This window comes from Rhipicephalus sanguineus, chromosome 1 (genome assembly GCF_013339695.2).
Source record: "Rhipicephalus sanguineus isolate Rsan-2018 chromosome 1, BIME_Rsan_1.4, whole genome shotgun sequence".
NCBI lineage: Eukaryota > Metazoa > Arthropoda > Arachnida > Ixodida > Ixodidae > Rhipicephalus > Rhipicephalus sanguineus.
The window spans coordinates 46885048-46908207 of record NC_051176.1 but is presented as its reverse complement, the minus strand read 5'-3'; the positions used below and the strand labels follow the sequence as shown (position 1 = coordinate 46908207).

General features: G+C 47.3%; 1 protein-coding gene across 1 annotated transcript in view; it reads right to left on the bottom strand.

The window, feature by feature from the left end:
• LOC119385638 (luciferin 4-monooxygenase) overlaps window positions 1-10577 on the bottom strand; it is a 66328-nt gene extending 55751 nt beyond the window's left edge. Inside the window, exon 1 of the mRNA XM_037653072.1 lies at window positions 10397-10577. Within this exon, the coding sequence (XP_037509000.1) occupies window positions 10397-10545 (149 nt within the window). The 5' untranslated portion in view covers window positions 10546-10577. The remainder of the gene's footprint in view (window positions 1-10396) is intronic.
• Window positions 10578-23160: the final 12583 nt, after the last annotated feature.

Sequence of the window (23160 nt, the reverse complement as noted above, 5' to 3'; positions counted from 1 at the left end):
GCTGTGTGACGGCTGTTAAAACGTTCAGCAAGTTAAATTTTGGTTTTCTTGGCCTAGTTGAGTGCTACGAGTGTTGGGCGAAGATAAAATTGCGTGTCTTTTGTGCGTTTCTTAAGCAGGCATACAGCCGCAATAGTCATCGTTGTTGTACTGTTTGGGGTGTTCAATAAAACAAGAATGCTGTTTTGTACTGCAACAGTTTTTATTTCATCTGTGTTAACAGATCACGCAAACAACTTGGACACATGCACGTAAGAAACGTACGCGGTGCATCGCGCGCACGCATAAAAAAACGGGCCTGTCATTTTAAAACAAATAATATAGAACAATCGACGTAACAGACGGCATGGTTGTCTAGTGGAGCAGCGTCGGCAGTACAAATATCAAACCAGAATGAAACATGAATAGAAAAACGGAGAGTAAAGGCCCGCTCACGCTAGCGGCAAGCGTGCCGCAACGGCGCGGTGCCGTTGAGCGTCCGCCGTCGCCGCACGCGCGAGAGCTGTTCAACTTGCACGGCAAGCTTCGCCGGCGAGCCTCCGAAAAACATGGCCGCACTGACAAAAGCGGTTGTCGTCCACCTCGAATCTATCAAGTGGCCGCCGCGCGATCTATAACGTGTAAGCTCCGAAATTATACTTCCACTTGCTTTAGATTCTTCACCTTAAGCTTCGACAGCAACGTATTCGTGCCGATTCGGCCCCGTTTTGGCGAGCCATACTCAAATAATCGATGCTGTAGGCTTAGCGAGTCTAGATGGGCGCTTCCGAATGCTCGGAGGACATGGATTACGCGTTTGTGAGTTGTTTCTAGTCCGCCATAGATGGCGCCACTTGACCTGGCGCCAGCTTGGGGACACTTTATTTGGTTGTACGCGGCGCTTTTTTTAATGCTGTACAGACTAAAAGGCTCTATTGAATGCTGGAACCATGCCTCGCAACAGCATGAACGACATTCGCACTTCTAGCGGGAAAAACGAGGAGTAAAAAAAGCAAGCAGCTCGAAGCGTCCCGCGGCAGACGCAGACGACGTGGAAAGCCGAAAGCGGACGACGCGGTGCGCCGTAGTCATGGCAACCGCTCCTCCGTCGCTGATTGGCCACGTCGCTCTGCGGCAGACGGAGGAAGGCGAGAAAATGGGTCTCGGACCTATTCTGCGAACGGCAAAGAACGGCAGAGGTGCGCGAACGAAATCGCTTGCGCACGGCAGCCTGAGAACGTCAAACGGCAAACGGCGAGCTGCCGCGCCGCTAGCGTCACCGGGTCCTAACAGGCGCTTTGTCCACGGCTTCTATGAGCCGCGCGTATCCACCTTTCGCCACCGTTCGCCGTGGGTGGCGCCACCAGTACCACTGAAAGGAGCAGCGCACGAGGCGGATAATGCAACCAGAGTTCATGCACAGCGTCAGATATGTGCGCCCAAAAGCGAATCTCTGGAGGCTCCTTCCGTTGCGTTAAAGCGTATTCCGGCCCTCTCATTTATGTCGAGAGTTCTGATGGCTTCGTGACGTCAAAGTGACGTTGAAGAAGAAGAACGGGAAACAGAGGGCGCGCTGCTCGTTGAGCTCCAGTAAATCAGTGGTGCCTGAAATGGAACGTTCATTACATGAACACATCGAGAATACGGTGATTGAGAAGAGCTCCCCGGTGACGCAAGATGGCCCGAGCTTCTTGTGAACACGAGTTTGCTCTGAGGTTGCACTGCGGCGGTCATGACAGCAAGACAGTGCAGCGCTCGAACGCAGCGTTGAGGAAACGGCTACAAGAACGCGCATGTCGTCACAAACGCATGTGCGGCATTTGCAGCGGTTTTCAAAGGAGCACCGCGTGCGAACGCGTCAGTACCGCCACTCAGTGAACATTTCAACAGTGCAGGAACGTCAGCGTGATTGTCGCGCTATCTCTTTGCGAACTGAACATCGCGCTTCCTACAGGCGTGTTCGTGGGCGTTTGTCTTCTTTCAGGCAAGTTGTTTCGTTCCACCTGACTAGAGTGTACTACCTGAAGTATGGAAATTTCCACTCTCAAAGCCAACAAGGGCACACATGCGTCACTCTCATGAAGCTCGTTTCGCTTTTATCAAATATTACCGATAGATAGATGGACAGGTGACTGCTATTTGCAATACACGTCCGAAGTTTTTTTTTTTGCAGTAACGAATCGGTACAGTGTTTCCACAAACAAGCAAAATAGTAACGTTAATCGCCGCAAATGCCGCCACTGCGCTCGCTTGATGGCTACCACGCGGCTCTGAGTGGTGCCGCGTGAGGGCGGTGAACTTGAATGCAGAGCACCGCAGCTGCGTGATGGAATAGCCTTTAGTTATTCGTACGTGTGTGTATCTTCTGTGCGATTTAGCGCATAGCTGAATTGTGCGGCTCGCTGGCGTTGCAGCATACGCACTGCGCCTCGGAAAGAGCATACGCGGTGCGCGGGCCCGAACTTTCCCGTAGGCGTCTTTCAATGAAACTGACTGACACGACTGGGATTCAAACTAGTTCATTCTGAGAAGGCCCCAGTTCAACTCGTGACAGTCCTAGTACCGTGTGAGTGTCAAGCGTTTGAAGCGGTGGGGGCTAAATATAAGTTCTTTGCCTATAAAAAAAATGTGGTCAGCATGCACTAATGGTCCAAAGCTGGAGCCATCAGCAGACACTGATACCTAGCTTCTTCGAGCTTTTTACGTGACTCAACGTGAACTTACCCTGCACAGTTTGCTCAGTCCGCTTAGATCAGTCTCAATTTTCATGGTAGTAACTTGGTGTTGATTAGTGTTGTCGTAATTATCATGATATTGTCTAGTTTGATCTTAGATGCACTTTAATTAACAAGGACCTATTTAGCACAGCCCTAGTACGCGAGGTTTTCATTAGAATGGAGCAAATTTGAGCACAGTCTCGATCAGCATGCCCTTAACTAGCAAGGCTTTTATTAGCTTGGTGTTAATTTGCTTGCTTGTAATTAGCATGTTACGAATTAACATGGTCCTAATTAGCATGTTCTTAGCAATACGGTGCTTTGTTAGCTCGGTCTTAGGATCACTTGGCTAATTACCCTGGTCATAGCGTGTCTTGGCTTCATTAGGTAGGTCTACTGCCTAGCTGATAGGGGATGTTCAATATGTTCAGCGCCATCTATCAACAATAATACAAGCCCCGTCCGCCATGTTTCGTTGGGCGCGAAAATGAAACACGCGCGTATTGCAGCATTTCAGGTACGAGCTACTGGTTTTTTATCTTCGTTCTGCGATGACTTCCCAATGCTTCGTGCGCTGTTCAGGCAACGAGGGATCCCTCACACTGCCGCGAACAAGATAACACTATCTTTAATGGAATTTATCAGTTACCTGAACAAAAAAAAAAAGAATGTGCCGACGCGAACTTGTTTCGTAACAAGATCGGCAATGTGCTTTGGTTCGGAAATGACCGGCTCGGGCAAAAGCGCTCTTCAACCTCAGTTTTTATTTCTCCGTGCAACTTATTTCCTCGCCTGCAAAATAAGCTAGGCTTGCAGAACAATATATTATGATATATGCATTGTAAAAGGACGGTGGACGTCGCACACGCGCGAGAGAGCATGATTGGTCAAAATTAGCTTGTCGGCGTTGCAGAGCGACGCAGTCAATCATTTACATATATAAACGTGTGTAGGCAGGGCCACAGACGCTGCTGCGCGCGTCCGCAATAAGTCAGAGGCGCCATACGAGACTCTATCGCCGCCAATATTTCAAAGAGGCATCTCTTTGCAAACTTCGCAAGTCAGTGTGCGCTGAAGTACCTAGTCCGCGAGCCGCGTCTGCCCTTCGCTTTACACCCCCTTATCCCTCCCCTTGGAGGGGCGAAGCACCTACAGGGTCTCGGCGTGTCGTCGTGCATCGTTGTCGTCGTCTTCTGTCGCGGCGTGCATCGTCTGCTGTAGTGGTGGTGGTAGTGGTTTGAAGAGGAAAAAGGCGCCTAATTTCTGTAGTGAACGTCCATTTGTTTGAGCGCAAGAGGGCTCCACCGCCTCAGCGCTCGCCGTGTGGCGAGAAAGACCGAACAGCGCTTTGACTATGGAAATGCTCTTTCTGCGATGAACGCTGAACCTCGCACGGAACGAGAACGCGGCCTCGCCCGCGAGAGACAACACCGACGCAGGCAGCGTCTCCTAGCGATAATATTTTCGTGTAAATTACTAGAGGACATCATACACTCCCAGGTCATGCGCCATCTCAACCGTAACGATTTACTTCTTCACACCCAACATGGTTTTCGAGAAAAATGATCATGTCAGACTAAACTTTTCGAACACGTGACAGACCTGCACACAGCTCTTCATATGTCCATCTGCATGGACGCGATTTTCATAGACTTTTCTAAGGCTTTACATCTTGTTCCCCATAACCCGCTAATGTTAAAAATACGTCACCTCAGCCTCGACCGGAAAACGACTGCATGGATACAGGAATTTCTTAACAACAGCTCTCAGTCAGTTAAACTTAACCACTACATATCTCATCCAACCCGAGTAACATCTGGTGAGCCACAAGGCAGTGTGCTGGGTCCTCTTCTCTTTTTAGTATACATTAACGACATTGCATCTAACATAAGTTCCTCAATCCGTCTTTTTGCTGACGATTGTGTTGTTTATAGGAAAATAACTTGCACAGATGACGTTGTAGAACTACAAGAGGATCTTACCGGATTAAGGGGATGGTGCAGCAATTAGCAGATGGAAATTATTGTCGAATAAACCAAGCACTTATTGTTCACTAATATCACTTCTGCATGCTCTAGCTCTTATGATATAAACGATTCGATAATAGAAAAAGTCACGTCATTAAGTATCTGGGCGTAATACTCACTTCAGATCTAAGCTGGACTGCACACATAGAGTATACTACTAATAAGGCTCTCAAGAAACTCGGCCTTCTTAAACATCGCTTGCATTTCACTATCACGGACACAAGACTGCGCGCTTTCAATTCATTGATTCGGCCATCGCTAGAATACGCTTCAGTCGTATGGCATCCTCGCCTAATCGGTCTTACTAACATGCTCGAAATGGTACAGAATAAAGCTGCTCGGTTTATCTCATCATCCTACTCACGTTCCATAAGTGTTTCTTTACTAAAAGCGGACCTTAACCTTACCACACTTCCCATGTGCAGGCGACATACGCGACTATCGTTCTTTCACTCACTTTATCACAGCAACCCATCCTTCGCCCAGCCAAAAAATTTCCAGCCCCTCATACTTCAACCCGCCTCGATCATGCGCACAAGGTGGCTCCCATTTTTGCCAGGGCCAAGAAGTTTCAAAATTCGCCATTACGATTACGCATAATCGCGTAGCATTCCCTTCCCCCTAACATCGCCGAAATAACAGATCCGTCCATATGGAACTCGATGCTTCAGGGCTATTTGCATAGTGAGTAACATGGCTGACCTGTGTCTGATTGCCCTCGTTTCGTCTGCTGTTATTGCTCCCGATACATATTCAGTGTTTTTCGATGTAATTTTCATAGGTGTTTTCATCATTACTAAAAAAAATTGTACTAATGAATATGTATTCCATTAATGTTGGTGAACGTATTTGACTTGATGCTGTGATTAGATTTACCGCTGCTTCCTTTTTATTGTTTTTTTCGTATTTTGTTTTCTGTTAGTGTTGTTTGAAATGTATGTATTCACTTAAATCTCTCCTATGTAATTGCAATTGGGCCTTTAGGGTATTGAAATAAATAAATAAATAAATAATATCTGGGGTTTAACGTCCCAAAACCCCGATATGATTATGAAGGACACCGTAGTGGAGGGCTGGCGAAATTTCGACCACCTGGGGTTCTTTAACGTGCACCTAAAGATAAGTACACGGGCGTCAAAAATTTTCGCCTCCAACGAAAATGGAGCCGTCACGGCCGGGATTGGATCCCGCGAGCGTCTGCTAACGAGTTTCTGGATTTGAAAAAAAAAAAGAACGACTGCTCGCGACGCACAAGTGTTCACCGGTCACCCCGTATATATAGGCACTGAATCCTGACCTGCAATGTAGTGCCGGTGGGAGATTTTTCTTGTGCGTAGGTAAACAATAAAGATTCGCAGCGTGCACGTTAATTAAAAGCGGACTGCGGGTCTGTGCGTCTAATTTTTCTTCTGTCTCTCATTGCGCATTAGCAGTTATTTTGCTGAGGGAAACACTGACGCACACTGCGTGCTTCGCCGCTCCACAGGTTTCACGTTAGTGGAGCTAAAACACCCTTCCCTACATGCTTAGCTCCTCCCCAATTTTTATTTCTTTTGTTCATTTGTCAGCGTGCGCTGCGAGCACGCAGCGAAGAGTTAGGAGCCTTACAGTAGATGGAGTCGTTTGTTCGGTAGACCGAGCGTATCGAGGCACATTATGTAGATCGTGTAGATCATCGCTCTCATCTTTCAGCTGATCGCGGGCCCTCGCGCGCCTCCATGGCATGCGAAAGCAAAAAGCGGAATATTTTGAAAAGGTATGTCAATTAACGCACACGTATAGCGTTCAAGAGAACACGAGCGACAATACTAAGTCCGCGTGATAGATTACGACCACAAAACATTATAAACAATCAGTGTGCAGTGAAAGAGCAATACTCGGGCTGCTCTCTTTGTATGCAGTTGAAACGCGCGATCCGTATTTTTGTCTGGTTTGCGGCGCACCGCTCATCACATGTCTATGCTTTGTTTATTTCGAAAAAAACTACAACACACGCTACTGCGGAGGGTATACAGATAATTGTGTCTAAAGAAATTAGTCGAGAAAAGCAACACAGTGTTGCAAAGGTCGCGCGGAAACAACGTGGTGTCGACATCTGATGAGTGTTTATGACGCGAGTATAAAATCACTGTGGGAAATACAATGGAGATGTATTGCAGTCCAAAGTTATCTTAGAAGTTTGACAGTCACGCCTCATCTGCAACGAACACTTTTCTTGAACGCGCACCTCAGATCGGAAGCGCACGCCAATGGAGAATTGCAGTTCGGCTTTGCGAAGCGGTGCGCCTCTTGCAGCTGCCGTCCGGATGAGTTTTTTATACGCGCAGAGCTCCGATATTGAGTTCTCGTCAATTTGTGGCAGCACAGTGAGGTCCGCTCACCGTTCGGCCCTGGATGACGAAAGAAAGAGCCACATTTTCTTGGTCTGAAAGCTTCGCCAATGACTGCGCCTCAGCCTCATCGTGGGCTCTCCTATAGAGACGCTAGCAGACGATTCCGCGACGGCACCCATAAAAAAATGGCGGATGCGCCCAGTATTGCGGGAGCACAATGCATTATGAATATCCCCTATTAGCTAATGAGCCGGGCGCTTCTGTCCTGGGAGCGAGTAGAAAATCAAGAAGACGACGAAGAGAGCGTGCACCGGCCGAGCAACGCGCTAGATGGTAGAGGCCGATGATGATGATGATTATGATGATCCACGTGGCCTCGGCAATTAGCTCCGGCGGCGCGCTGTTGAACGGTTCCCGGCCGGAGCTAATCTAAGATGTCATTGTACTGATTATTGTAAAGAATATTCCGTGCAGGCATTAAGCGCTTGAAAATGAATTAAAACAGCCCGTACCTCTAAAAAATACACTTAGTAAAACTTTCTGACGCTTTTCTTGCATGGCTGCAGTTACACACTCAGTGGAACGACAAACAAATGAAGGAAGATGACGCTGGCTTGAAGACGCCACCAAACTTTGTCGGCCGCCCTTGACGTGACGCCGCGTTCCATAGTAACCAACGAAATACGGCGCGCGCTGAGAGCTGGAGTTGACCTTTTCGCACTGCTAGTTCGTAAAAAAGGGGGTTCCGCCAGAGCTCGGAGACATTCCGAGTTTCGCTAAACTCGGGCTGTCCTGCATCCCCATTCGGATTAAAAGAAATGACAAATGGCGGCGAGTCTCAATTATTGCGCGGCGGCGGCAGCGGCGGCAGCGGCGGCAGCGGCGTGATCATTCTTGGGACTTCGACGACGGCGCGAGCGGCGCGAGCAAAACAGGCGGCGGTGGCTGCGCGGCGCGGCGGTGCACAGGTTTGGTGGAACTGGGGTAAGTTTTTTGAAGGTGAGCAGCATAGTTTCCGGTATGCTCGCCAAAGTAAACTCCTTAGAGGGTGGAGCTAGTCAAACAGATTTTCTCCTTCTTATCATAGCCTTCCTCATCTTCCTGATGAAAATAAGTGTATTATAACCTACCGTTATTTGTTTATGGCGACAACTTGGTGGAAGCCATTGACTATGAAGAATGCGTGCGATTGATCGACTATGGTTGTGTTTGGAACACTTTTTCGTCATGGTCGGAAAACGCTGCTGATCGGTAGTCGAGGCTCCTGAAGACATGCGAGCCACACATTACAGCGGAATTTACAATGGAGTTCACAATGAATTCTGAAAGTCAGCTGGAATTCGTTCGCTCTTACACTGACAAAAGAGGCAACAAACCCAGGTAATGTGTATTGGGGGGCTAGTTGTGCCCCCCAACCACCCAAGTAATGTGTGTAGGGGGGCTAGTCGCGATTACACTGAGTAATAATACGCCCAAATGACCGCGCCATAATCCCAAAGTCCACGGCCATTCCCTTATTTGAGCATCGTGAGCTGCAAAGTTACCGCGGCCTCTGCAGGATGCCGCGACGTGCCCGTCCGCTCGCTCGCGATCAGCTGAAAGTAAGGCGCTCTTTCGAAGGAAAAAAGAAAAAAAAAATAAAGTGCTCAAGGTCATCACGCGCGCTGACGGAAGGCCGTAGCTTCGTGCCCTCTTGTCACACCCATCCATACCCGTACGTAACTTTCAGCGCACTCGCAGGTGCGCAAGGAGTGAGAAAGCTCTTAAAGCGTGCGACATATCATTGTAACTCCGGTCGTACTTGACGGGTTCTAAAAATTTTTTTGCGTCGGTCGATTCGTCAGGATATAAACTCCCTTAATGAGGGCATTCGATGATTACTTAGAAAATTGTTAAAGGGCCCCTTTAAGGCGAAAGCCTTAGAGGCCTCATGAAGCGCGAAAAGTCGGCGGTGTCGGTGGCGTCATTATCACGTGATGAAGTCGTCATATGCCGTAATCGTGACGTCACATATTTCCTAAATTTGTGACGTAACCACAACGTCAGCATACGATATTGTCGTTCGGTCAAAGGTGGGCCCATCACGGAGGCAGTGCAAAACCACGTTAGGTGCAGAAAACTGTCCGAGGGGAGCAGGTAAGGATCAATAAATTGACCGAGAAGAAAGAGAAGAAGATGATGGCTTTCGCCTTCGAGTCGTCTTAGGTGACTACAGAAGGAACCCTGTGAGTTTTTTTTTTTAATTACCAGTGAACATAAGCATGCTTCAGAAAAGACTGTAGGCGTAAATCATGGAAGGCTCAAACAGGTATACATGGTGGGGAATGGAGCTGAAGTTAAAGAAAAGCCTTTTCTTTACGCATTATAACAAAAATGTGCTAGCATTTTCATTCGATGATTTAATTCGAATGGTATACTAGCTAGAAATATGCTATATCCTACCTAAGAGTTACATTTTGCATAATAGATAGAAATATGTCATATCCTACCTAAGAGTTGTACTTTGAAAATTACTTCTCCAACGCATCTTTCTTCTATTGGTTGCTCAGTACTGTTAAGTTAAGCTCCTTGAACCGGTGCGGAGGCCCATGCTCGCTTCATTTTATTTTATTTAAAACAACCTTTTGATTGTCCTATAGTCCTCCCTCATGATCTTCCTAGATTTAAGCCGCTGTCCAGCTGTACATGTCGTGCGATTTGGCGAGAAGGCCCATTGAACTAGGTAAACCAACGGTAGAACAATATGCGCATTACTGTGTATGTTCATGTCTATGTAAAGTTTTGATTGCTTTCTATTTATACGAAATAAATGGAGGTGGTTTAGAGAAAATGCGCGACCACTGAGGAAGTTCACAGTTTCTTCAAGCAGTCCTAAATTTCTAGAAATACCATCTGAACATTAAATAAAGAAATGCAGTAGTTTTTTATAGACCACCTTCTGCATTTCGCCTATGCGGATAAAACTTTCGTACATCCATGGACCCACTTTTTATTCTTTTTCGACCGAAGATTTCCCTCGAAAAGATTCTATGGCTTCGTGGCGACGTAAAACTTCACGGTTAGCTGTGTGTTGGTTTTCCTGCCTTAAGTGTCATTGAGCCCGACACGATGCTTCATGTGGCTCAATGGCCCTAACTCACTCGGCAATTACCCATTCTAGCACACCTGTCTAAGATACAGCGGCTTTTTTTTCCGGAATCACCGCATCGTCTTTCCATATTAAGTACTTCAGCTTTATTTAGCTTCCGATCGCCCATGGAGCATAAATTAGCACTACGTAATATAGTTGAACGAGTACTCATCAACTTTTTCCCCAGAAAAAGAACTATTGAGTGCTTACCTGTATGCTGTCACTTGAGCTATAATGTTGCGGTGGGTCAGCTCTACACCTTTTGGCAATCCCGTAGTGCCACTCGAGTATATAATGCACAGTGTTGTGTCGGGACTCTGGCTCAGAGGCGTTTCGTTCTCTGGGAGTTCTGTTTGCATCAGTTCCGACAGAGTGTGCGCCCCTTCACACGCACCATTGACAGCGATGATAGCCTGCAAACCACATTTGTGGAAAAGAACTTTGCGTTTGGAGCATCACAGAATAATGCAGACTGCGTTATTATTTGAGGAACACCAATGGGAAGAAAGAAAAAGCAAGGCTTTTTCATGGGAGGCAAAACGAAAAAAAAAATTCTGGAACATGATGGAGGGATGGCAATAAATGCAGACACGAGCAATACATGCCGTTTGTATAGCCGGAGCTTATTTCTTATATACATTGTAGAAGCGCAATTTCTAGCTGCGTGCGAAACGGTTTCCGGTTGTATCACTTGACTAGACATTTCACCACTGACGCCTGACAAACATCGTGTCGTTGACATGATTCCTCGCTGGTAAAAGACGTAGACAATAGAGACCGAGAAATTATATGTTTACCGGGGTCTCGTCTATGAGTGATTACATTATCGGGGATGCCGAGGAAAGTACGCACATGTACTTCATGATTGCCCTTTAGTAGTAAAGTATCTTACCTCTACAGACGCAACGTCCTTGCAAGCATTCCTCACTTTCGAAATTTCTTGTAATTCGCAGAAAATAAATTTTGGCTTTGCGCCCTCAAGTTGGTGATGCATTTCATCTGAAAAGCAGAATATGAAAGAATCTATTAGCAGCCGAAGTGTGAGAAGTTTTCTTTGAATGCGCATTCTTCTATGCCTAGCATTCTGAGGGGTTTGCGAGGCTGGCTGAATCAAAACATCCGCGTTTGCCTCAGTCTTTCTGTCTCACAACGCAAAAACAGCAGCGCCCTCTCTACTACGCTACTCGAACCTGTTTATATGTAGCGCACTCTTAGCTACGTCACATTGTATGGTAGTTGACGACTCTGCTCTCCACGGTATTATGCAGCGAAGCAACAGACGGGTGCATGAACATCCTAGGTGCAACAAATTTATGCGATAAAAAGCACAGTTCTATTCATAAAAAGGCTAATTTTGCCTTCTTTAACAAATTTATCGTTTCGTACGCCTGCTGTTTGGTCTCTCAACAGTGAACGGCCCGTGCAGTATCGCACAGTCTCCAAGCTTGCCCGAATATTTGGCATGACCAACCTGAATACAATGTTGCGGCATTAAGTAAGCCAAAAGAATGTATTGCCGAGCTAGTTGGCAATATATTTGCTTGTGGCGACAACACAAAACATGTAATGATCATGCCGGTGCTTTCTGTATTGTGGCATGGCGTAAGGAAAAATGCCAAAGCGCGCGAAGTTCTTGAGAGCTTGTCGTAATTTTTTCATACAATGAGCTTTGTGTGATGCCATGATTATATTTTAACACACAACCATAAGGACCTCAGTTTAACATCGATGGTGTATGTGTTGTGATGCAGTACAGCCAGACTTCCTACGCCTAAAAACAATTGTTAGAGTACTGTGTGTGCAGAACCATAACTCGCGTTTAAGGTGCACCGTATACAGCGGGATCATTTCGCACCCGTCTATATGCAGTCCCGAATACAGCTTGTCCCCTCGAGATAGCAGCGCAGTGTAATAGCCGCCAAGCCAACACTGTGGGCTTCGTACACCTGTAGACTGCAAGGCAGCTCGTAGCTGCTACGTCAATCGCCTCACAGTCATGCCTTCGGGAAGAAATTTTACAGCCAAGCTGTATTGGCCTCGAGGAGTTACGGAGTCGCCCTCTATCGGACGCGCCTCGATTGCGTGCTAGGCAGGATACCGCCGGCGCGCTCCCCATAGGTTTTGCTGTCGGCGCTCTATAAAAACACCTCGCGGAAGCCCTCCAGGGCATTTCTGTAAGTACTTTCGAACGGAACTCTGTTCTTTACTGTCAAAATAATCATTTTCGACGAACTGAAAGCACAAGATAGTCTACAGTCGCTGTCTCTTTGCAGAAAACCGAGCACCCGCTTCACGCTGTCACCGCGTTGAAGACCCCTGAACCGGCTTCTTGCGTGAAAGGTAGTCACTCGCTGAGTGCAAACTATGTGAAATATCTCGTTAGAGTAGACGACTGCCTGTATAACCAAACGGAGCATAACAGAAAGAAGCCTCAAGCCAGCGATCGCACGGGTTCGCGACGACAACTGCCTCTGCATGTATGATCGTCTGCATGTATGTTCGTACTCATGGTTTCGCTTTTGCTACGAGCGCGTTTTGGCACCGCGCTGTGAACTTTAGGCCGCAAAATATGAGAATTTGTGAGTAAACAAACAACTACTGTTGCGCGGACGCTATCAAAAGCAGTTCAAAAACAATTTCCTTACAACTGCGGCTTCGGTGCGCATGGCAACTTTGTGATCTGCCGCCCCGACGACTCAGTGTTTTTTTTTTTTCCGGTCTAAATTCGGGTATGTTTCAATGTCATTTGACAAGTTGTCTCGCACTGCGTATTGATCGGTCTTCTCAGCGGGCAAATGCCGCTGCTTCTGTTTCTTTATTCAGCGCATTCGTTTCGTTTGGTGCTCACACAAAACGTGAGCAAATGCGACGCCCTTTTTTAATGCTCCTTAATTATCGTTCCGTTTGCATTCCAGTGAACTTGCCGCTCTCTGTCATCAACAAATTCATAGACCAAAGCTTCACCACTTCGAGATTGCTGGTGGAAGGAGAACCAGTCTACGAGACCCAGCATGTAGTAGCATGCGACGCCTAGGAAAAGAAAGAAAATACAGTAAAGTTTGCCGGACTTGTTCTGCAAAGGTCGGCTGTGAACTAGGACCCAAATGAACTTGAAATAGCGGTGAATAAAATAGAAGGTATTGCAGCAACCAGCAGCCGTAAAACAGGATAGTAATTATTTGGCGAGTACCCCAGCAATTTTGGAAGCAGTGTCGTGTGTAACGCCAACAGCGTGGCATCTTTCCCACGTAAATAAATGAGGCTCAAAGAAAATACATGGGGTTGGCCTGTGGGCCGATCACGGAGGCAATGCAAAATTTATGTAGCTTATGAAGCAATGCATGCCTCATCAAATGGGAAGGTTGCCCGTCGGCGTCCCGCGTCGGCGGCGTCAACACGAGTGATGCAAAAAGTAATCGTCACGTGATGGTGTTCCCATATGACGTCATCATGATGTCACAGATCGCCAAAATATGTAGCGTCATTATGACGTCACGTAATGTGACGTCACATGACGTATTCACACGTCATGGTCGCTTTGCATTGCCTCCGTGATCGGTCACGGAGGCCGGGCAAAACAGCGTTAGGTGCAGAACGCTTTTGGAGGAGGGCGCGGGAGAATCAGTACATCGACTGACAAGAAGACGATGGCTTTCGCTTTCTAGTCATCTTTAACGAATGCATAAGGGACCCTGTGCGTTTTTTTTAATTCAACGTATCTAAACAATGACCTGCGCATCTGCAGCCGATTTTGTGAACGCTGAGCACGGGGCCGACGATCAAGAGGTCGCATTGGAGGCTTCTGAGATGGCATCGCACGTGGTAAAAGGTAGCGCTTTTACCATCATGTGGCAGATAAGCATCATTTGCCGGCGGGAAGCGCGCGCGAGCCATCGTCTCAGTGCGCGCTGTCTGCTACTCACCGACCATCGCAAGGCCGACGCAGTAACAAAAGTCTTCGTCGTGGAAGTGCTTGTTGCACACAAGACTCGTAGCCGATGGCTACGTGCCGGTTCTTAGCTTTACAACCCATGCTTCACGCTGTTTCTTGTCCCGCGGTTACCAGTGTAGGCTGACACCATGGGCTCCTTTGCTTAAGCGCGGCACTGCGGCACCGAGCGGTAGAGCCCCATGTTCGTCGCCTTCGGAGGCAGCCACTCTATTACAATGGTTTCAATTGAGTAGAAAATGAGAGAAAACTTCCGAATTTGAACAGACCGCAGCGCATGTGGGACTTGAAACTCGTTTTCAAAGCACGCGGCAGTGCGCCACAAGCAGCCGACGCGGCCGCTGAGACCACGCGATCCTGCCAAGCACGTCACGCCGACGGTGGCGCCGGCGTTTCCAGTGGTGGGCCTCGAGGCCAATATGGCTCTGGTTCTGTGCATTCTTCCTGTGCGTCAACATAAACAGCCATACAGAAACATAACAAAAAGGAAGTCAAAGTTTCGCCGCAGCGGCGAAGCAATGAATGCGATAGCAACAAATTTAAATGTTACGCGAAGAACGGAAAGCAGCTCGAAATTGCCAGCGCGTCGCTCGAGCCCAAAGGACGCACGAAAAGAACGCGCACAGGACGAGTGCGAACTATCATGCGTCACAGCTCGACATTCGAAACGCGCTGGTCAAATACAAAGCAGGACGCACGAAACGAACGAACAGGTGCACACAGGACGAGCGCGAACTAAATGCCACAGTTGTTGCTTATTTCTGTTTGAACAGCGCGCTCCTTTCGCGAAAGCGGCCGCTGCAGCGAGCAATCTGAGCTTCGTACGCTCTGTCACTTCAGCGCGGACATCGCGGTGAAAGCACAAGACATACAATCCCCCGCTCCACCCCCGTCCCCTTCTTTCCTGGAGATAAGCGCACGAAGGCGACCACGCGCTGTAGGGCGAAGAGCATCGGCGGTCGCAGGAACGGGGCTACAACCTTTAAAGCGCGCCCCGGGCGCACTTCGCGCCATCTCGGTGGTGATCAAGAAAGCATGCTGAAGTAAATGGTGTATATAAATAGCTCGCCGTTAGCAGCCTGAAAGAATTATCTCTCGTGTCCTAGCCGTCTAACGCCGCGCGCTGCGGAGCGAGACGTCGCCCGTTCGAGACGGCGGAAACCAGCCGAGAGTGTCCATATAATTGCTATTGCAATAAAAATCACCGACAATTACGATACTGCCTAATGCGAATGCTGAGCGCAGCTTCGTGTTGGGGTGACGCCAACTGTGTTGGAAGTTTCGGCTTTCCACAGTCATAGCAATGTAACTTTCGTTACATATTGCCACAGAAACTGCCAGCGCTCAAGTGCTACGCGTTCGCTCTCTTTCGTCCTCGTTCGCTCTGTGAGTTACGCCGATGCCTTCGGGGACGCCGCCAAACGCAGGAAAGTCCCATCGAAAGCTGGAAGAGCGGCTTTTCTAGAACCCATTCTAATACAAGTACACATGCAAGGTGTCCACTACGCCATAAATCATACTTTTTGTGAAGTGAAGTAATACGCCATTTTTCACCTTTCCGCAGATAAGCGAGGTACCCGCCACACATCTTTTAGGTATTATGTGCACTTTGTTGATGCTGCATCTGGCTGGTGACAATGAAGAATTATAGCTGAGCACTTTTCAGTGGATGGGAAGCATTAAGCCACACACTCGTTGCGCAATTAGCATTGTGTGATGGCGGTTATTTCAGTCTTCTGCCACGCAATATTACATAGGTTACCGTGATTCCTTGACTTACATGATGCCTGTGTAGGGTCTTTTTGCGAATGAGTTTCAAGAATCAGCGTCGCTCTGTGATAGACGACTAGACTGCCACGCAGAGGGCCCGGATTCAAATGCCATTCGGTCCTGGGTATTTGTTTCGCAATTTATTATTTCCTGTCTATCGGTTACCTTATCGACGACGACGCCGCTCAACGCAGGAGCGGGCGCCCAAGAGCTGCGCTTTAAAATTTCTTAGCTGAGCTGGAATTCTGCATGGACACCCACGCTCTGATGGTGAATGTCTTAACCACAGGGCTATACGCCTATGCTTGCAAAAAAAAGAATATATGTGAACCAAATGAATCAGTTGGACCGCACCACGAGAAAACACAATCCGTCAGGGAATCGGCTGTCATAATTGCGTGGGCGGTGCTGTGGCGCGCATCAGTCGCTTGGAAGATAGGTGTCACAGATGTGCAGGTGTGGGGAAGTGCGCCGCTCGTTGGTCCAAACGGCTTACCTCTTCTCTCCACTTAATATACACACATACAATGAATGCGTGTGTGCATCTTTCGTCAGGATGACTATCTAGAGCGACAATAAATTATTTCGTATCTTTATCCAAGATTCTGTGTCACCTATATGCATGTTGTTCAAAAAAAGCAGACGTTCAGAGGAAGACGCAAGATGCAACTATAGTTGCCTTGAAGAAAACAAGTACGCTTGTCGACACGTCAGCGCCAGCGACACCCCGTGTTCACGAATTTTTTGATATCTCTATGTGTTATAATAAATAGCTCCGCTGGTCGTTCACTTGCATAGAGTGCAATGGCTCAATATTTTTTTTTTATTTATGACGGAACAGCTTTAGCTGTCTTCCAGAAGCTCCGGCAGACCAGCCGACCGATCAAATGAACAACCGGGTATGTGTAGCAAGTAGTGCTATCCATACACAAAAAACACGCACTTGCCGTTCGAGTGACGTCTCCCCTCTAGTGGCGTTACAACACACACGCGCGAGTGACTCCAGTGCAGATCATTTGTGGAATGCTCAGCACACTTATCTAGAACTATGTAGTGGCGCACTTCAGACTGCACGGGCGCCACCTGTCGATGACAACTGGTTCGAGAGGGCCAACACCTGATCATGCATTATTGAAGGCTGCGCATGCATGGAGATATTAGGGCTATCTCAAATTATATTACATGCAACAGTCTCGGAAGAGAAAAGCGCTTTGCAATAGTCAACGAGGCACTGGAAGTTGTAAAGGAATACATCTACTTAGGATAGGTAGTAAACGCGGAGCCGAACCACGAGCCTGGAGTAACTGTAAGAAAACGGATGGGGTGTAGCACACTCGCCAAGCATTCACACACCATCAATGGTAGTTTCCCGCTATCCCCCAAAAGGAAGGTATATAACAGCTGCAACTTACCGGTAATTACCTAAAGAGCAGAAACTTGGAGGCTTACAAAGAGGGTTCAACTTAAATTGAGGACGACGCAGCGAGCAATGGACAGGAAAATTATACGTGTAACCTTAAAGGAGCAGTGACATCAACTTTACGCATGTCTAGTTTTTTGGATCCACGTGTGGTTGTGGACCCCCTAGTAATGATTCACCACTGATAATGCCAAGGTGGATGTATAAATATCGCTAATATTGATTAGTATGACCAGTAACGAGCATGGTTCAAAACAGGTGCGAAGCCCGGCACGTTGCAGCGCCGCCGCTGGGTCATCCCTCGCGGTCACGCCCCGAAAGGGCCCCAGATCGCATGGACACCGAAAGCGGTGACCCGAGTTCCTGCTGACATTTCGTCCGCTCGGCCCGCACGTGCAGTCATGTCTTCGTCACCGCCATTGTCGTTGCCACCGTCATCAGTGTCTACAAGGGATGAAGAAAATGCTGAGATATTGGAAATCACTGCGATTCGTGACGTCGCAAATCACTTTCGCTTCGATTCTTTGCAAAGCAGCGATTCCAAAATGGAAGCCGGTTTCAGCAGCGAAGAGGAGACACCTGGAGACGCACGCTTGGGCCATGCTGGCTGCTGAGAACACAGAATAGGAAGAAACGTTGTGGACGCGACAGGCGCTCTTATTTTGTCCACAAAAATAAGCAGTGCGGTGGCTAATAAGAACAAACGATTTATTCAACGATTTATTAAAGGTTAAATAGGTCCGCACTGCTCAGAATTCCATTCGCGTCTGCCGATTCTTCCATTACGCCGGACTCATCTTCTTTCACTGCCCACTCACACGCACACGCACACACACGCTGTCGACGCTCTGCGCCTCTCGTCCCCAGCCAGGCATCAGCGCTGGCGCGTCTCACCCATGTCGCTATCAGATACTCAATAACAGCACATTCTCTGGGTGTAAGGCCAACGTTCAATGCATTGAGGAAACGCGTGGAGAGACGTAAATTGCTTGCGCAGTCCAACCTGGAAGCTTTTATAAACGACTGTTGGAGCTCTGAGCGACAAAGACATTCCTTCTTGTGGTACTTGAAACACCACTGCTGTAAATCACGCACAACTGTTTCACGACATGCTGGCACGTAATGCTGTTGAGATCGTCGCTCCGAATTATCACACGTTGACCAGCACACGACAAACCATTCGAAGCGGCGCGGCGATGACGCAGGATTTGAGACGAACCAACACATACAATCGAAGTGAAGCCGCTGACAGGCGTCGCCGCCAGTCCGCATCATTATGACAACACTGACATCATCGACGTTGTCGTTACTAGCGAATCGTCACTAAGCGCCTGGTGCGTGGCCTGGGGGCCCGCCGAACTCGTCAAAGTACTGTCGATGTCGCAGGGTCCTGAGTGCTCCGTTGAGCCTTCGCACGCTGTTTGCCCTTCTACGTAACGGACACAATTCTTACTTTTCTCAAAAACCTACGCATACCAAGCTATCGAGTGAAGGCCACATCTCCAGCTTGAAATATTATGTCATTGCTCCTTTTAGAGACAAGAGAGCAGAGTGGGTGAGGCAACAAACGAGTGTTAAGAACATCATAGTCGAAATCAAGAAGAAATGGACATGGGCAGGACACGTAGCGCTTAGGCAAGGTAACCGCTGGTCATTAAGGGTAGGTGACTGGATTCCAAGAGAATGAAAATGCGCGAGGGAAGACAGAAAGTTAAGTGGCCAGAGAAGATTAAGAAGTTTGCGGGTATAACGTGGCAGCAGAAAGCACAGGACCGGGTTGATTGGCGGAACATAGGAGAGGCCTTTGGTCTGCAGTGGGCGTAGACAGGCTGATGATGATGATGATGATGATCAAAATTACACATGTTATTCGTAAACGCCTCCTATACGGTGCCGAACATCCCGCTCCAGCACTCTAGGCAAGTTTCCTGGGTTGTGGACATCGCATAAAGAAAGTAATGTGTTAACTTTGTTCAAAAGGCGATATTTGAATTCTGAGTCTTCAGGGTCAAATCCGATGATCGTGCCAATGTGCCACGAGCTTACGTCCCATCAGGCGATATAATACTCGTTTAAGATGTTTTCGCGAGGCAACTCCCGGGTTCAGACGCTTCGCGCGTCTTGGCGACGCTAATGGTTTTATTCATAGCTTCATTCGCGCAAGTCAGCGCGTTGTGGCGTTTGTTTTCGCAATCCTGACTGAGTGTCTTCCATTCGCTGCTTAGTCGTCAGTGGATGTAAATCAATGAAAATCAGAATTTAATTGACTGAGACAATTAGCGCCTGATAATTTGTGTCCTTGTTTTCAAATGAGTGTTTTATTAAAACTTGGATCCCGCCTGGAAACACATACACAGTAGGCAGTGTTTCAATCCTTTAAAATTAGACTATTAGCCATTAGAAATGAAAGTGATATAAAGAGGCTTTTAAGGCGCAAGCCTTCGATGCCTGAGGAAACACGAAAATTGACTGTCGGCGTCAACACGAGTGATGTAAAAAGTCATCACGTGATGACGTCACAGGTAACCAAAATGTGTGACGTCATCATTACGGTACATAACGTGACTTCACATGATGACGCCGTCACATGACATCTTCACTTAATCAAAGGTAGGCCTATCCCGGAGGCAGTGCGAAACCAGGTGAGGTGCAGAAAGCTTTTAGACGGGGCGTGGTAGGTGAGCTTGCAATGTCTGTTCCTAGAGGCACTGCAAAACCACGTTTTTGTGCAGAATGTTTTTCGGAGGGGGGCGGGATAGGATCAATACATCGACTGAGATCGCGCAGTTCGTTTCGTTCAAGATGGAAGGGGCGCACCAACTCGCCCGGCTATTCGTTCTGATGAAAAATAAGATAGCTTTCACCTTCCAGTCGTTTTAGGCGCATGCATGAGTCACCCTGTGAAGCACTCTGTTTCTTATGCAGTCCAACTGATAACAGGGCTAACAGAATGTATGAAACAATGCTTACTGGTCTTCGATGCGAAAGTGGGCGAAAGCGATGAACGCCTTTTTTTTTATTTACTAAGCTGCTTCTAAGCTGCTTCCACACACTTTGACTGTGCAACAAATAAACTCGCGCACCATTTCTGGCCCGCTTCCGCAATTTCAGGAAACTGCCTTTACTACATATACTAGGAGTCATTTTGTGCTATTAGAGTACATTGCGAGACCTGCCCGAAGTGACTGCTGATTCCAGAGAACGCAGTTTTTCTTCGGAAAATCTTAATAACTCTATAGCTAGGTGCACCTATTCTTATGTGATAATTAGGCACACACAAGAAGGTGCGTGAAACTGCGCCGTTAGGGTCCCACCTGCAATTAGTTTACGAAACACTGAATCCGTTTCAATGCAAAGCGTTCTATTTTCTAGGGCGAACAGGGAAATTCCGATATTCCGTGAATTGTGAACCGTACCAAAAATCTAATTGAAACAAGCTGCGTAACTAATTTGCGATGTCACCTATAGATGCCTCAGTTTCAGAATGATTACATCATCACATGGACGGGAATTTTGTCGCACCCCGGCGAGATAGCGTTGATTATATAAAACAGCGCCTCCTCACTTTTTTCAATGCCAGTCACATGCGCCCAATCCAGCCGTTCACCAACCTCTCCTCTCGTTCTTTCCTACGCTCCCCCGTAAGCTAGCCTTCGCGCCTGCTTTGCGTGCATGGGGAAAAGTACCCTTTAGGTGGTGCCTCACGACGGATGTCAGGTGAAGTAATTTTTTGTTCAGTTGTGTTATGATCCGTCGGTCAGTGTCTTGCATCTCTCATGATCACTATGTTGGCTGTCACGCTGGCTCTCTAACGTAAGTTCATGGCGCTATGCGGCCTATCGACGCGGGCGCGTCACAGCGACGCTGTTGCATGCACTGGCTCTGAGATGTGTCACACGAGCGCTATGAGACGGCGGCGGCATTGTTTCGACTCGCAGACAAAGAAATACGAAGAAACAAATCTGACAGACCGATGATATAGAAGAGGGACGGCGAGTCTACCGCATTTCCACGGGAACGCGCTCACACGCACGTGTGATGAAAACAGTCATACACTCTAGGCGGCGTCGCGCCACGACCACTCCCTAACTAAGGCGGGCCGACGGTTCCCTTTGAAGAGCGAGCGTGTGCACTGGCATTGAAAAAAAAAATAGAAGAGGCGTTGTCTGAAATATCGAAGCCATGTCGAAGTGAGTGAAATTATTATGAGTGCCCCTTGAACGTTGGTCATCCCCGTTTTTTATACATCATCTTTGTCATAGCGAACATTTCTCTTTCACGCTTTGTCCTGATGAAATTAGCAAAATCTTTTTCTACACCTTCGCATCAACTTTTCTGAGGTTAGCAGTGTGGGGCGCTCATGGCCAAATGGCCTCCTGGTATCTTTGATAATAGCGACTTTCTTAAATTAGACTTGAAAGAAAGATATCGACCTGCATTAGACTAAACACGTACACGCATGGACCGACACCATTCGGTACGTCATTACAATCTTCCAGAAGTACAAGACGTGCGGCAACTTATGTGTCTTCGTTTTTGGTTGCTGGCAACCCTAGCTTATTGTTTGTGCCTGCGAATGGTTTAGTTTTTCATGCACTTGAAAGGAACGCCTGAGATGCGTTATATTTTATTGATGCCTTCTTGCTCACCGTGTTGCAATCCATCATCATTTATGCGAATTAGCTCATCTTATTTGTGCTGCATCTAATTGCGTTTCCTTTTATTTTCATTTGAGTAATTTTTTTTTCAGCACATTGAGCTGTGCCCTTCTATAAATAAAGCAGAATAAGGCAAACGATCACTTTGTTAATCTATTTTACGAATACAAGCACAAACACACATTATTTATAAAAAGATATGCTTCATTCCAACCCGCGCAAAAAACAATAGAGCATAAATGACAGCATTCTTAAGACTCTTCATGTGTCTTTGTGTACAAAAGCGGTGAATATTTTCACTCGGGCTTCTTTGCTTGCGTCAAAATTATCTGCCAAGTAGTAGTAAACAACTTTATTAGGAAAGCCGTCGGTTTCCTAAGCGGAGATGGCTGTCAGGCCGTGCCTGGTTGCCAGCTCGTCAAGAAAACCACTTAGGCCGTAAGACCTAAATGATGCGCCTATAAGATCGGCTCTTAAAAAGAGGATATTCGCCGATAAATTGATGGAGGTTACGGTGTTTTTCATTGCCATTTCAAATTTTGGGAACATGTCACTGAAACTTCGTGACAATTTCGTTGCATGTTTCCAGTATAAGCACTGCTGTATACTCATAGCTAAAGCTTTGCTGAAAAATTGTCAAAGCCCTTTATAAAGCGATTAGTTTTTAGGACTGATTGTTTTAAGTGTGGAGCACTTTAGGGGCCCGGCCTGTCGTATGCTATTGTATGCTGTCGTAGCTTGGAAAAACCACGAATAGCATAGACATTGTAGCATATGGAGCGCGCGCTCACGCCAAGGAGAAGTCTTCTTCCTCTTGTTCTTCGAGCGCCTTGATGATGATAAGTGCGGAACGCTTTAGGGGGCCCAGGCTGTCGTATGCTGTCGTTGCTCGGCGTTACGCAGCCAAAACCACGTATAAAAATAAAAGAAAGAAGCAAGCAAAAAATAGAAAGAGAGAGAAAGAAAGGAAAAAAATAGGAAGAAAAATGGAAACAGCAAGAAAGAGAAAGAAATAGTTAAAGAGAGAGAAAGAAATAAATAGAAATGAAGGGAGAAAAAATGGCAGAAAAAGCGGAAAAAGAGAAAAAAAAAGAAAGAGGGGAGAAGAGAAAGATAAAACCGAAGAGAAACAAAGAAGGGTTTCTCGCTCCGCACTCCCTTCAGGCTTGGCACGCCT